Genomic DNA, 15,355 nt, shown 5'->3' on the forward strand with positions numbered 1-15,355 from the left:
AGAACGGTACTTAATGTCTAAATTTATGTTATGGTGTAATAATTTTAATAAACAATTTACTCGGGTATTGCTATATTTACGAAATGCCTGTAGATAATGGTTTTTACCGATAGAATTCAACTGTCAACTTCCAAAAGGTAAGTAAAAATAAAAAAACAAGTAAAATAAAAGAAAAAAAATCCAGCAACGAGTTGCTTAGCTTTTCCGGAGCATTTAAAACTGCTTGTGGCGTCGTCTGTTATAATACTTTATTTTAAAAACTTTTTATAATTTTAATTATCATAAAATGGCAAAAAGCTTAATTTTGAATGTAGAGATAAGTTTTATAAAAAATTGTAAATGATAATAACAAAATCTTTATTAAGTCTGACCCTACTGAAGATATGACATACGTCCCTCTTTATCTCCCCACTCCATCGATCTTTAACCACCAAAATTTAATAGCATCAATCTCCCTAATGTACAATCCTCCCTACAAAATTTCAGAAATTTTCGACAAAAAGCACAGGAGTTATTAAACTTCAAAGAGGGTGAACAAAATCGTACCCCTCTCACACACAAATAGATACATACAGATGAAAAAACTCCGAAACCTTTGCATTTCTCGACATTTTGAGGTTAAAATAATTTAGTTCTAAACAAATTATATAATAAATTGAGGTAAAATTTTATGATAATTTTAAATAAATTCGAGATAAACTTTTATTAAGTGAATTTAATGCTTTTAGAAAAAAATATATAGTATAATTAATATTAGGATTTATCATTATTGCTGTTACTAAAGATTACGTTATCTCCTCAGATTAATTTGTAAACTCTCGTGTTTGGTGATATAAAAAAAAGAGAAATAAGTACAAAATTTACATATTCGTCTTTTATTTATCCAAGTAAACTCCAAGTTTAATTAACATCATAAAATATAATAAGATAAAAACTTTATATCAAATCGAATTAAATCACGTTCTTCTAATTTAATTCTTCACCAATCTAACGAAAAAAACAGAGAAAAATATAAATATATATAAAATTTACAAATTTTTAAATATTATAAAAAGTTTTATTTACCTTCTTCCCTGTGGTCAGGACACGGGCGACATACTGGTCTTGCTACGTGATATGCATCTTGCTCGCATCGACAGATTTTACATTTTGGTGAAGGCATGCTGGAAACGCGATGAGACAATGACATTTGCCAATTTTTAGATGGGCTTAACATATTTTGGGCTTCTCTTTGGGATTTGAAAAGATTTCCTTCAAGGTCGAGGACAAGTGACTGGCAGACATCATCAGGATCTCTTGCGTATGCAAAGTCCCAATCAAGACTGCTTTCGCTTTCTGAACGGTAACATTTAAATTATTATATATTTAATGATATTTTCTAAATATTTTCAGAAAAATAATTATGATCATAAACTTAGAATAAAATACTCACCTTTACCCGAAATGAGGTCCAAATCCGAGTTCCGCCATACATGTAAATAAACTCCCAGCCGATGAAGGCGTAAAAGCATTTCACGGTAGTTATGCTACATATTCGAATAAATTAGTTACACTTTAACCGTAAAAAAAGTAATTTTATCAATGTATAAAAATACTTACGGACATAGCAGATATTTCACATTTGTGGCAAGGTGCTACAATAATCAATTTATTTGCATTGTCACGGAATGGAAGTTCTGCTGCGCGCCAAAGAACTGCAAATACGTCTAAATCGGAACGTTGTTTGTAACTTAGTTTCATATTTCGAATAGCGATGTCCATATCACGAGCAGGGAAAAATGCTGCACCGCGAGCTGTGTGAGTATGTGCTTTAAATTCTTCATTTCGTCCACCGTAGCCCATCACACCGAAACGAGTATTTTTATGTCCTATACTTTCTAATTTCTTATCTACAGCGGTTGCATATCGGCCCAAACTTCTAAGCAACTCATTGTTGCATTCACTTTCTTCAATTACGAATAACATATCGAATGTCTGATGCCTAAGAAAACTATCTTCATCGACCTCTACTGTTTTCATATCCTCAAATTCCATTTTTGATCCATCAGCCAAAGTACAGTCCACTAAATTAGCATTTATGAATTATATATTAAGCCATTATTAAATTGTGCCTAATAATAAGCATTAATAAATTTCATACTCACAGCATTCGGCGGGTAAAGTAACGTGATAACCATTATCTTTACAAATAGATGCATAAGAAGCAGCAATGTTACATACAGATTTTGATGGAGCAACTACAGAAAATCTAGATTCTACGGGTGCTCGAAGACATAGCGTGAAGTATTCTTGAGGTGGAATCTGTTGAAATAATTGAAAAAAAATGATTGAAGATATTGAAATAATTTAAATTAGTTAAGAATATGTAATGAGACTTACTCGTTTAAAACATGGCTGAAGAGGTGATTCGTGGTGAGCAAAGAATCTTTGACATATTCTGTAACCTTCTTCACTTGGATCTGACCATTGTTGTGGAAGGACATTTTGTTTACAATTATGAGAAATCTTCCATCCTTTAGAGAACTGGTCTACGGAGTCTACCCTTTTACCACTGGGATCAATAAAATCTGTGCTTGGTTCGTAATCCAGTGTACCAAACAAACCAGCTGTTTTACCGTGATACCATCCACTGATAGAAGCGGTGCAGAAATTGTACACGAGATGACATTTTACGTGTAGACCGCGCTTATCTTCTACTTCGATTACGTCTCCATCTCTTATAACGCTGACTAGAGAGTTAAAGACTGGTAATTCAACTGGTACATCATTCAAAAGAACCTTAGAAAAGAATAAAATTAGAATTACTCTTTTGTAAAATTCTGAAAGATGTATTTGTGTAAACTTACTGATGATGAATGTGGATTAACTTCAATAGAAACATCAGCATTTAAGAGAACAATAGATTTTTGTGGTTGTCCGTAACGGTCAGTTCCGACATGTTTTGCAATAATGGTAAAATTTCTATCGATGAAATCATTCATTAGAAGATAGCTGCAATCACTATCAATACTGAACGTGGCATCATCAAATGTTTTGAAATGTTGGCCGCCCACTAAAACAGCATCAGCTAAAAAGAAAATTAATGAAAAATAAACCATAACTGACATATTAAACCGTACCACACCATAAAAACATAAACTGTTTTAAAATGATAATTACGACATACCTTGAAATGGAGGAAGTGGAGGGAACCAAGGTTGTGTTATTATGTCTAAACTCTGTTGAAATGAATCTGAATTCCAGGGAAATTCCTTGGATAGAGGGTGGTTCCAAACTGACTTTAACGTATGCCTTAATCTACGAGGATTTACTGGTGAATAGAGCTCAACTCGCAATCTGCCTTGATCAGGATCGAATACAAGAACAGTAGTTGTATCTTTCAAACTTAACGAATATAAAGCATTCACGATAGAGTCCTTCAATTCCTTGCGTAATTTGTCTAATCTTACTTTTCTTAGTTCTTGAAGAATCTAATAATAATAAATTTAATGAGATTATATAATTAAAAAACTAAAAATCAATTATAAGTAAAATTAATTTACTTCGTCTCTTATTTCTTTTGCTGTATTTACAATAGCTCTCACGTCAGGGTTTCTCATCAGGATGTCTTCACTTACAAACGAAAATGCTAGCAGCCCAAGAACTGTATCTTCATACATACGATAAAGTTTATTCCATGCTTTACCTACAGATCTTCCATATTCCGTCATATAATCGTTTAATACTATTGGAATGTCTGCAATTCGATCGGTAACGCGATCCAATTGTCGTGACCATGCTTCCCAGAATGCTCTTAACGGTTTCATTAAACCTATGGAAAATTAATTTAATACAAATTTCAATAATACAAAAACTGTTGAATGAAAAAGTGAATATTAATTATACCTTTATGAATATTTCCAAGTTTAATTTGAATCTTAATCTTTTCTCTCAACAAATCAACGAGATCTCTACAAAGTTCTTTTACAAGACCCTTCAAACCATATCGTCGATATTCCGATCTCAATTCGTAACAGTAAGTGCCGTATTCGCAAACCACATCTAATTGTCTCGAAAGCATTTTCTTCACCTCACGAACCTGATCAAGGATATCGGCGGGAATCAATTCCTTCCACATCATTTTTAATTCATATTGCATATCTTTAATATATTTTCTCAAGGGCTGTAAAGCTCTTTCGATTTCGTACTTAGATCTGTAAATACGGATTTTAAAATTATAAATTTATATTACTATATAAAAGAAATAATAATAATAATCATTTCAGAAATTACGGTAATCGGTCGTAAAGTTCTCGTAGAGATCGCTTTACATTTTGCATTTCACTTTTAATTTCGTCTAACAATTGCGAACATTCTCTAGCAACACTTCTATATACAGGTTGATAAATGTTACGTTTCATTGTGCTAAACGTGTCCCGTATTGGTTGTGCTAATTCGTATGGAATTATATAGTCTTTTATTTCTTGAATTCGAACAGATATTTCGGAGAAATAATCCTGCAAGTTGAAAAAATATATTGAATTAACAGTGATCGAAAACAAGGAAATAAAGTCTAAAAATACAATATACCAATATTTCTCCTAGAATTTTTGGCATCCATTTGACATCTAAAGTAAACGCACGTTCAGCATTGCTGTCAAACACTAACGAGAAATCTGTAACCTTGCCACTGTCATGAAAGGTATTTGCACTTATAGATAACAGATTTCGACCAGCAGAATTGACACAGAAATGATATTTACTCTTCGGAACATCATCTAAATAGAACAGTATTTTCATAAATTCAAAGAATCTTATACGTATTAAATAAAATTATTCGACTCGTACCAGCCCTGGAATAATAAGACACATCTAAGCATGGTTGACGGTAGTCGATAGTGGCATCCAGTTTCTTTGGTTCTCTATCGTTGACTAAAATATCTACTGCAGTCTTCAAAACACTGTCAGATGAAAGCACCCAGTTTCCAATTCCTTCAAATTTAACCATATCGCATTTATGCTGTAAATTTGAATTATGTTAATTAATTCTATCATCAGAATTGTTAGTAATAAAATTAATATAAGTTATCGTATATTTTAAAATACAGGAATTTACCCAAACTCCAAATCTTTTCTCTAATGGCATGATTTGTATCAATGAAAATGAGGATTTCCTTCTGTTCCGTTGTGATGAAAATTCCCATTCTAAACCGGAGCTTATCAGTTCTCTGGTATGACCCAAATGCGATCTTAGTGTAAAATCCAAATATCGTCGTTCTACAAAAAATAAATAAAAATTAAAATAAATTAATAAATGTCACTTACAATACAATTTTCCAATTCAAGTTATTCCTACCTTGTTTGTGAATGTTAAAGACAACAGTATTATTTCCTTGTCCGCTTGGAGCAGTTTCCAGATGTACACTACAGATTATATTATCCTTTGGATTATCGGAATATTCCAGTTCCAATTTTGCATCCACTGGATGGACAGATGCGGCCTCTTTACTGTGCAACTCGAATTTTACACAAATCGGCTGAAAAAATTCGTAACGTCAGACAAAATATATTTTTAAATAATTGCTGATTAAACCTTATTTAAATTTTTATAATTACCTTACGAAGTTCTGGATGTTTCAATTCGATTTTGGAAAATATTTCTCGGTTACTCCTAACAACATTACTCTTATGAAACAATTCTAAGACCGTTTTTTTCATAGGCTGTCTCTCGGCGTCTAGTTGGCATTCGGCAGTTAATATAACTTCTCTCTCTGTCTGAAGAGTAGCTTGTGCTTTGATCACTCTTGATGGAAGATATATCTGCAAATGTGCATTTTTTTGCGGTAATTGGCGATCTAAATGTACATCATAACCAATTTTCTTGGTCGGAGAAGCAAATATAAGTTTGTTCTGATAATTCTTTTTGTTTAAATTTTCCAGAAACTCTACGGACAAATCTCCCTCTCTTGGTCTTCTTATATTCAGCCTTATTTCACGGAGACCCTTTCCATAAAAACGCCTATTTTCATTCTTATAATGGCCTTCGACTTCTACGCATTCGGAACTTTTGTATCTGCTTTCCCAACATATCTTCACTTTTGGCTTTATCACGGAATCTTCTTTTCTATAATCCACATTGACGACCATGGGTTTCATAGCACCACTTAGATTCAAACGACAGCTTTTGGTTGCGCCTCTATCTTGACAATTGATGTTTGCGTCGACAATTCTTTTTCCCTCGACATCCAATTCTGCTGATCCGGTATAATCGGATCGACTCTGTTGTGTGGATAATCTTGCTGAAAGTTTATCAATTGAATTTTTCTTAAAGGCTACATCAAACTCTTTATGCATCCTGTCCATTTTATTGCTCATGTGTGCAGCGAATGATGGTGTTGCGTAACTCTTGAATTCGACATTGCTATCAAAATTCTTTATGCTATCTCCGACAAGATTACCATTGAAGTCCAATTTCGTTTCGGCATCAATTAATATCTGGCACTGTACTTTGTAATTTGAAGGCTGAAGATGGTAAGCTGCCATAACTTTAGCTACCTGCATTTTTCTGGAAGCCGGTGTTTGAATTTCACATTGCAATCTAGCACCATATTCAGTTTTTTCTGCGTTTCCTGAAACAATAAGTTTCCTGCCTTCGTCCGTGGTAAGATCAGCATCAAACGTAATTTTATCACGTGCCTTTTCTGCACTTAGATTGATTTCACGGGTTTTCCATCCTCGAACAGGAGTTTGTACTGCTAATAAGGCTTTCAAAGCTTTCGAGTTCCAGCTTTTTGTACAAGTAAATTCTGTCTTTAATCGATATTGCTTATCGGGAGTTTGAGAGATTTGGAGTTCGGATTTTAGAGCAAGTAAATCAGAAAGATCATGCATATGACTGAAATGTATTTCCTTTCCGTCCAATCTACGATTGGATGAAGAAACAACAGCGTCGCATGCTATTTCTACACGAGGTCCTTTTGTAATAAACTTGCCTGTTGCTCGCGTACGAAGTGTTTGCTCATTGTCATATTCGCAAAGAAATTCGCAGTTTAATAGGCCATCTTTAGCTTCGTGGTGCAATTTAATAGAAAGTGGTTTCTGCTGTTCGAAATCTATTTGTAAATCATGAGGACCTTCGAAAAGTTTGCTATTGATTTTTCCTCTTACACGAGCATCCACATTTGCTCTGTACTGCAGCTTACCTGTTAATTCATAACTTTTATCAGACCATGATGACATTTCGTGTAGTTCGGTTTCAATTGCTAATCTAGCAGATGGATTTCTATCAGCATCCCAATTTATTTCCATTTGAGCGGCAATTTTTGGTTCTGATGCTACTCTAAGATGACCTACCACTCTACGATTAGTTTGTGGTCTACTAATATCGAATTTTAATAATGTATTTCTGCTATTAATATCAAATTGAACGTCACTTTTTGCATAGTTTGGTAAATCCAAATTCACTTTATTTGGACCTTTAGGTGCAATTTTAATATTTAACTTGTACGGAGCCTTTCCCTTGTAACTCGTTGAACTTGCAATATCTAAAGATTTCGGACTCATTTTAAGTAAGCCTTTATGCTCTATTGGGACTCGTAACCATGGTGCATCAAACGAGGCATCAATTTCATGATGAAAGTTTTTGGCTCTGCTCTTGATTCTGTATGTATAATCAAAATTAGCTTCCTGCTCACGATCCCATTGCAGTTTCGATGTACCTCTGTATTCATTTGGTGATATCTCATCTAATTGATTTAGAGATTTTATGAGTAAATCATTTGCTGGATATTCCAAGGTGAAGTCCAAACCCATTTGCAATGGTGTTCTAGACATCAAAAAGTATTTTAAACTAGATTTAACACATATTCGTTGATCCTTTTTGATTTCTGCACCAATGATACTGTTGGGTACTGAACTGTCGTGGTCTATAGAAACTTTCATTTCGTAATCGATTCGTTCTGTGGGAGCAGTTATAACGATTCTATTATCTGAAGTGAATTTATCGCGGCCATTCTTTTGAACTCTGCTTACTTGAAGGAAATACAATACTTTTTTTAAGTCTGTACCGCCTTTTATTGTTAGATCATTTTCTAAATGCTCCATTGGTTTATATTGGAAGTCCCAATCCAACTGAAAGTTACAATGAGGATATTCACTGGAATGCAATTCTGCTGTTGTTACGAGTTTGGTAAAAGATCGGGAACTGAGATTTTGAACTTTTAAATTAGTTCTGATAGTGTTTCGTCGACGGCCTCTTCTGGTATAATCTATAGTCATATCAGATGATAAAATTTTTCCACTTTGATGTGCTGTACCTGCAATTCGTGCTTCTAGATTTGGAAGTTTCATTCTCAGATCCGTGCTCAGTTTCCAATTTGCTGGTTTAAGTATAGTTATATCTCCTTCTTTGACAAAATTACCTGAATATCATAAAAATAGATTTTTTTTAATTAATTATTTAAGTTACGTGTCTCGATAATAAAACTCGAATAGTTATAATAATATTTACCCGAAATTTCGAGGGGTTGACGAGAGGGTCTATTAGAATGAAGATTGACCGATATTACAGTTTTTCTTCCTTTCTTGCAGCTAATAGAACCCACGAGTTGTAAAGGTTCTGAAGATGGATACGAAATTTCAAGTTTTGTGTCATATTTCACAATATTTCCGCTATCGACTTTTTCAAGATCAGCAACAAGAGACCAATGACGATTACGATCAACAATTAAATCAACCTTGAGAGATTTTTTTTCTGGGGAATTCATCGCAGCAACTAGATACGATTAAATAATTTATATTAATTGTATCATTTGTAATATGTACTTTTATATAAAATTTAATTATCGTGTAGGTTTACCTCTTGCTTCTGCTTCTTTATAAGGAGTGCGCAACTGCAGATCAAGCGACCATACTTCCTGTGAACTAGACGGTTCAACAAAAACAACTTCTAGAGAGTGCTTTCTATCGTAGGAGGAACCGGGAGTATCGAATTCGATTTTAAGTTTTTTTGTGCTATAAACCTGTTTGAAATAAAAAATATATATGAATATTTCTGTCTTAATCATTTAGTATTAAAATTACTTAAATCTTACATTGTGATCAGGCAGCTCAATATTCAATACTAATGCACGCATAGAGCGATCGTGTTTCAAAAGAGAGATTTTCGTAGCGTAAGGACCACTGATGGGAACGTAAGGAGAACTAGAACGTACTATGGGCTGCGGAAGGACTAATTCAGTGCATATATCGTGGCCTATTACACTTCTAAGGAATTGTATACAACCTTTTAGCTCTCTTGAAGGTTGATAGCTTACTTCAGCACCATATTCGTCAGGTCGTACAACATCAACCCTATAAGAAAATCATAATATTGAGTAAATAACTATTTAAATCAACAGGGAAAAAAGTATATATTTACGAAATACATACGATACTGATAATAAATCTATTCTGTCCTCAGGTAAATCTATTCTCATGTTAAAAACGCGTCCGTCTCTAATTACTAATTGACCTTTAATAACTACACCGCCATGAGCTTTAAAAACATATTTGGCACGTGCTGAACTTGAGACTGATCTATAACCCATTATTGCGTTTGCTTCAGCGGCAACACTGTTAAAAAAAATATTATTTTCAGTAAAATATTAACAATAATAACAATTATACATATTTACAAGTTTTAATCCGTTACCTAACACGAACTTTTCCATTGATATCAACATTTTGTGGAGAAGATAGAGCTTTTCTTACATCTATTTTTCCTTCACCTTTAAGTCCTACTATAATCGTTCCATTGAGGTCTAATGAAATGGCACCACCACTAATACTTGGATAATCAATACAAGTATCCAAATATAAACTATGAGCTGTATCGATTTTTTGAGTTCTTGCAAGCTGCGTAACGATTAATTAAAACTCGTTTAATTTAAATATTTCGATTTATTTATTAAAATGTAAACAAAAATTACCTCTGAAAGTATGTCCATGAAATCAATGGCTTTTCCAAAATTAAAATCTGTTCTTTCATCAATTGTTACCCATAATAATTCACTGCCCATGTGTTTGAAATAGAAAGAACCACGAAGGTCTGGAGGAACGGGCGTTGTCATCTTTAAAATAAAAATAAAAAAAAAATCATTATTTTAGAATGTTGAAGCAACAATATTAATAAATTAGATATAATTAAATAATTACTTACTCTTTCTGCGAACCAGTTGACCTTTGGTTGTAATCTATGAGATGTCGTTCCGGTAGGCCATTGTGGTTGTTGTTTTTTATCGGCTAGGCCCATCATGTAATTTGCAAATTCGCTGAATGACATGTGACCATATTCTCCAGTAGGAGAAAATAATTTTTCCAATAGACGATCAAGACCTTCTACTCTTGCTCCAACCTAGAGACAAATTCTAATTTTAAAACTTTACCTCTTTTGTTATAAATTATTAAAATAAAGAAAGTATGTTGACCTCCATAAAATTAAAAACTTTATCATTAATAAACGAACTAAAATTTGTCATGATAGATCGAGGCAGGAATGAATCATGCGTATAAATGACATTAGATTCAAATTCTCCTCCTAATTTAATACGTTCAAAATAACTTGACCATTCAATATTTTGAGAATATTTTAGTATACTCAATGGCTGAGGTTGGAATTGGAATTCTCTCACAATTCTTCTGATGTCTTGTTTATCGGGAGAAGAGGTTTCTTGAAGATTTGTTATATGAGAATAGACGAATGCTTTTACTAGAAAAGAAAACACATTTATAGTAATTCATTAAACAATTAATCCAAATTCAAAAAAGTATTTTATTCGTACTTTGATTGAGCCTTTCTGAGTCATAAACTTGTTGGACCCTTCTCACGAGATCTTTATCTGCACATTTCATTGCTCCTAGATAAGCCGCAATACGCACTTCAACCTGTTCATCCCGTCTAGAGAACATGTCCAATAACCGTTCTTTAACATCTCGTTCGCATGGTGTTCGTCGGAATGCTTCTATTGCAGCTAATCGAATGGTAATTTCATTAGATGGCTGTGCGGCACATTCTAAGATATGTCTGCTAGCACTTCCAACTCTTCCCAAATTTCCGAAACCTTTCAGTGCTGTAATTACCTATAAATGAATAAACGATTTTAACTTTTCGTCTTTATAATTTCATAAAACTATCTTTTCCATTTTTACCTGATTTACTTCTCTGCGTCCAGACACTTTGCATTGATAATTCAAATATCTGCTAAGAGATTCAATCACTTGTTGTAAGGCCCTTGAACGCTCGCAATCTGTATTCCACGAGCAATAATTATTACACATTGCAGTTATTCCTAAAATTGCTTGTTTTCCAGCTCTTTCGTAATCCAATAGAGGCTATTTTTTATTTAAAATATTTAATGTAATTTATTATAAATTTCTATTTTTTCCTTATATTTCCTATAATAATAATAATACTCACCACGGCAGCAGAAATGGCTCCTTCACTTGGATGTTTAATAAATGCCAAGCTAGTAACCCAATAAGCAGTTTGGAATTTACTTACAGCTCCACTCTGAATCCTTTTTACCATTATTCTGACTGAACCTTCATGGCCGATATAGGGTAACGCATCATTCATAAGGCTCCTACAAATTAATTGATAAAATTAATGTATATATTTATATTAAACTTCTAAATGAAAAATACAGTTACTTACTTTAACCAAGGCGACTGGCATATTTCTCCACTTTCTGCTTTATCATATATATTTTCCAATTCTCGAGGGTTTACTCTACGAAGAACCTGTACCAATTGTGAGAAGAGTCTTGGCATTTCTGGATCAACCATTGTTTCCCGATGCATTCTAGAACACATGTCACGCAAAATCCGTAAAGCGTCGTCAGAAGCAGAATCCAAAAATCTCTCTGGTTCATGAGAATAAAGTAAATGATGTCGCCTTCCAGTTTCATCTAAGATAACATTTTTCGTAGTGTAAATATTTTAAATGATTTTTTATTCCGTTATCAAATATATAACTTACAAATTGGACGGTTTCTGTATGCTTGAACCCTTTCCAGATTAATCACAACATGAGCTTCAGTTTTCAATTCCTCCTTATGGTCTCCAAAGAATGCAAATTGACTGCTTTCTTTACATTTTACATTTGTAATGATCCTGTTTTCAATAACCTGTTCGCAATGATACTCTTCCTTTTTCATCACAGGAAGCTATTAAAATAAACGACTTTGTATAATTGGATCTATATTAAATTATTTTGCATTTAAATATTTAATAAAAGTTTACTTACAACATTAGTCACTGGTATCACAGGGATCATGAACGCTGTATTTCCACCTAAACGGCCCTCGCAGGATCCCAAATTCTTAGATTTTGTTATGACAATACTACGACTGGTCGAGTCTTGCACTTGGTAGTAGTAAAGCATTTTCCAACGATGTCAGTCTTAAATTTAATTTAAAAAATTGAATATAAATACTATAACAATTATTTTATTAATATTCTGTAATAATATTAAAGTCCTTACTTCTTTAACATAATCGTTTTCATTCAAATTAGCCATACTATTTTGCAATGCAGATAACATGGCTTTCTTAATATTAAGAATCCTAACACTTTCAGATGGATGTGGACATATATCTTCTATTTTACCATCTTGGAACGAGAAAGGAAGAGCATAATCTGCAAATTCTGGAACCATAACATCGTCAGCTCCAGCTATGAATTTGGCATCTTTTACCTATATTTTTAAGAATCAAAATTTAAAACTTATTAAAATATGTTAGTATACAATACATATCTTATTTCGAATAATACACTGACCTCGAGTATCATATCACAGGGTCCTACTTTACTTATTGCAAGTTTAGCTCTAACAGTGAATGGAACAGTTGGCCTGTGAGAAGAGTCCACACGAGAGAAAACATTTGCACTTTCAAAATCGTAATGATATGTGGTCCCTTCATCGTACAAGAATTTAGAACCTAATTCAAAAAGAAAATAAAATTTATTCGCGTTAAAATTTAAAATTCATTAGTAAATAAAAGCATTCCAACATTAAATTTATTATAATTTAAAATAAATTAGACATAGGTCTACAGTAAAATCTGTCTAAAACGCAGTAAATTATATATATTGTATTATACAACTATATTAATATATGTATGTAAGCAAAGTATTACATATAAAGGTTATTTGCTTTTATTCTTTTTATAGATGAAGCGTATTTGATGACAAAATTAAGTTAAAGATCATACCAAATTTATAGAAAAAAAAAGTAAAGTTTAAGTTTGATAAATAACCCCGATAAAAGTAAGTCTAATTTGCTTAGTTAGCATTTAAAAATAGATAATTTTGCGCCTTATTATCTACTGTTTATAAAATAATATCAGATCCTACTTAACCTTTCTGAACTCTATCTTTATTGTGAGGTAAATCACTAGTATTTCAAATAATTAAAAATTTTTTACAATCATTATTATAATCTATAATCAAATATATTATTTATATTATATTATTTCCAGTTTGATATTTTTATATTTCAATTTATCCTGACTTATTATATTAACATTTTAAATACAATAAATTATCAATTGGAAATATAAAAATTTGGAATTTATGGCAATAAATTGGATTTTCTTTTTTTAATTTTTATAATAAAAATCAATTTTGCATACAACTTTTAATTATTAATAAATAAAATTATGGCTTTTCATCTGAATGGCTAAAAATTTAAGATAGTCTTAGACATTCTGTATCAGCATTTATTCGTTTTAAATTATAAAGATTTTTGCTTATTATTACTAAAGTGATTCGTTAGAATTGTAATTACTTTATGCATGTCGATTATATTTTTTTCTAAAACAACAGGGTTAATAATCTAAGAATTAAGGGCAATCGTACCAAGTGATATCATGTTCAAGTGGAATCAAGATCTTGGGCCGAAGAGATTAATTAATTAAGACGTCATTATATTGCTATGGGAGACCTGAAATCGAATCGGAGCGAACAATCCCAGAAATTTTTCAAGATATCTCTGCCGAATATCTCGAGATTCGTCCCTCATCATCGTCCTTGCCGAACTCATGATGGGTATGGATAAAGACACTATTAATTCCTACAGAGCGTAAAGATTTGAAAACTTCTCATCTATAGGATATAACTATTCCTAGTAAAAAGTTTATCTATCTCCTCCTAAATCTTTAATCGTTAATTTGAGTACCAATTACTGGTGAAATTTCAGGTGCGTATACTGTCATGGCGACTCGTCTCAGATCCCAGCAATCAGAAGACAGGGAACAGTGGAGACGCACATTCTAACCTAATCTAACCTAACCTATTCTAATAAATTATCATAGTTATTAGCAACCAAACTATTAGAATAGGTTAGGTTAGGTTAGGTTAGAACGTGCGTCCCCACTGTTCTCTGTTTTCTGATTGCTGGGATCGGAGACAAGCCGCCATGACAGTATACACACCTGAAATTTAACCCAATTACTTAAGCAAAAACTTATCATTTAAGAATTGAACTCTGTTATATAAAAGTACTTTAATATTTCTAAAACTCATAAATATTTCAAAGAAAGCTTTCCAAATTAACACTAGTAAAGAAACTATTTTCTTTTTGTAATTTCTTAAACTGAATCTTTAGAAATATATCTTCAAGTTCAAAACTTTTTTCTAAATCTAAATATAAATCTATATCTTTATCGAAATTCTACTTCTTATAAAGAAAAGAATGAATTTTCACTACATCGAGGAGTAAGCGCATCTCAAAAATAATACTTATCATTCAATAATAACTTACTTTGTTTGCACTGTCTACTACACCTAGATTCATCACTCCAGGTAAGTGGACCTAGAAAGAATAGATATACGAATTATTATTGATTATACGATAATATAGAAAACAAAGTATTGATAACTAAATAAGAAACGAATCGTCAATGTAATAGTTAAGATAGCGTAGAGTTTCGACGTTCGTTTTCTTACCTGCTAAAGTCAGCCCTATGAAGGAGAAAAGCGCAAATATCGTTTTCAGCTCCATGATAGAGCCGAGTGATGAGCGGCAAAATTCTCTTCCATCTTTTATAGGCATACTATCAACCGGGTCCAAGTTCATTTAGGATAAATCCTGAATAAGCATTTCGATCATCGGAGCTTGCATTGGCAATTTTTATTCGGTATTCAAAAATTGATTTTGCAATAAAATAGATAAGATAGGACATCATTTATTTCTGAAATTGATATTTGCTGTGCTGAGTTTGCTCTAAATGAATTCTTCTATCATTTCTACAATTGCTGGTTTTGCACTTACTTGTCAGTTGAAATTCCCTTATCAGATAAATCACAGCTACTACTAGATTCAGAAGGGAGTAATAAT

The 15,355-nt window shown here is 32.5% G+C and overlaps 1 protein-coding gene across 1 annotated transcript; it reads right to left on the minus strand.

Moving 5' to 3' along the window:
• Positions 1–1,406: 1,406 nt before the first annotated feature.
• On the minus strand, positions 1,407–15,045 carry LOC136986516 (apolipophorins-like). The gene is made up of 32 exons (XM_067284067.1): positions 14,965–15,045; positions 14,780–14,830; positions 12,796–12,956; positions 12,500–12,712; positions 12,263–12,412; positions 11,996–12,182; positions 11,672–11,924; positions 11,435–11,600; positions 11,167–11,349; positions 10,800–11,097; positions 10,446–10,726; positions 10,178–10,372; positions 9,948–10,088; positions 9,671–9,873; positions 9,409–9,591; positions 9,072–9,330; positions 8,837–8,999; positions 8,489–8,752; positions 5,596–8,399; positions 5,336–5,516; positions 5,096–5,256; positions 4,828–4,999; positions 4,570–4,757; positions 4,273–4,496; positions 3,886–4,193; positions 3,543–3,811; positions 3,167–3,470; positions 2,847–3,100; positions 2,380–2,778; positions 2,145–2,301; positions 1,600–2,063; positions 1,407–1,526 (listed from the first exon to the last, which is right to left on the minus strand). The coding sequence occupies exons 1-32, from the start codon at positions 15,017–15,019 to the stop codon at positions 1,407–1,409; spliced, it is 9,411 nt and encodes a 3,136-aa protein (XP_067140168.1). The 5' UTR covers positions 15,020–15,045.
• Positions 15,046–15,355: the final 310 nt, after the last annotated feature.

This window comes from Centruroides vittatus, unplaced genomic scaffold (assembly GCF_030686945.1).
Source record: "Centruroides vittatus isolate TY-2023 unplaced genomic scaffold, ASM3068694v2 scaffold_1152, whole genome shotgun sequence".
NCBI lineage: Eukaryota > Metazoa > Arthropoda > Arachnida > Scorpiones > Buthidae > Centruroides > Centruroides vittatus.

What these genes read in the sequence shown, in the direction of transcription:
- LOC136986516 (XM_067284067.1), bottom strand. Translation starts at nt 15,019, where the DNA reads ATGGAGCTGAAAACGATATTTGCGCTTTTCTCCTTCATAGGGCTGACT. An exon ending in ATACAGAAACCGTCCAATTT is followed by an intron (nt 11,925 to 11,995) that starts GTAAGTTATATA and finishes ATGTTATCTTAG; the next exon opens with ATGAAACTGGAAGGCGACAT. An exon ending in CTTTAACATTCACAAACAAG is followed by an intron (nt 5,257 to 5,335) that starts GTAGGAATAACT and finishes TATTTTTTGTAG; the next exon opens with AACGACGATATTTGGATTTT.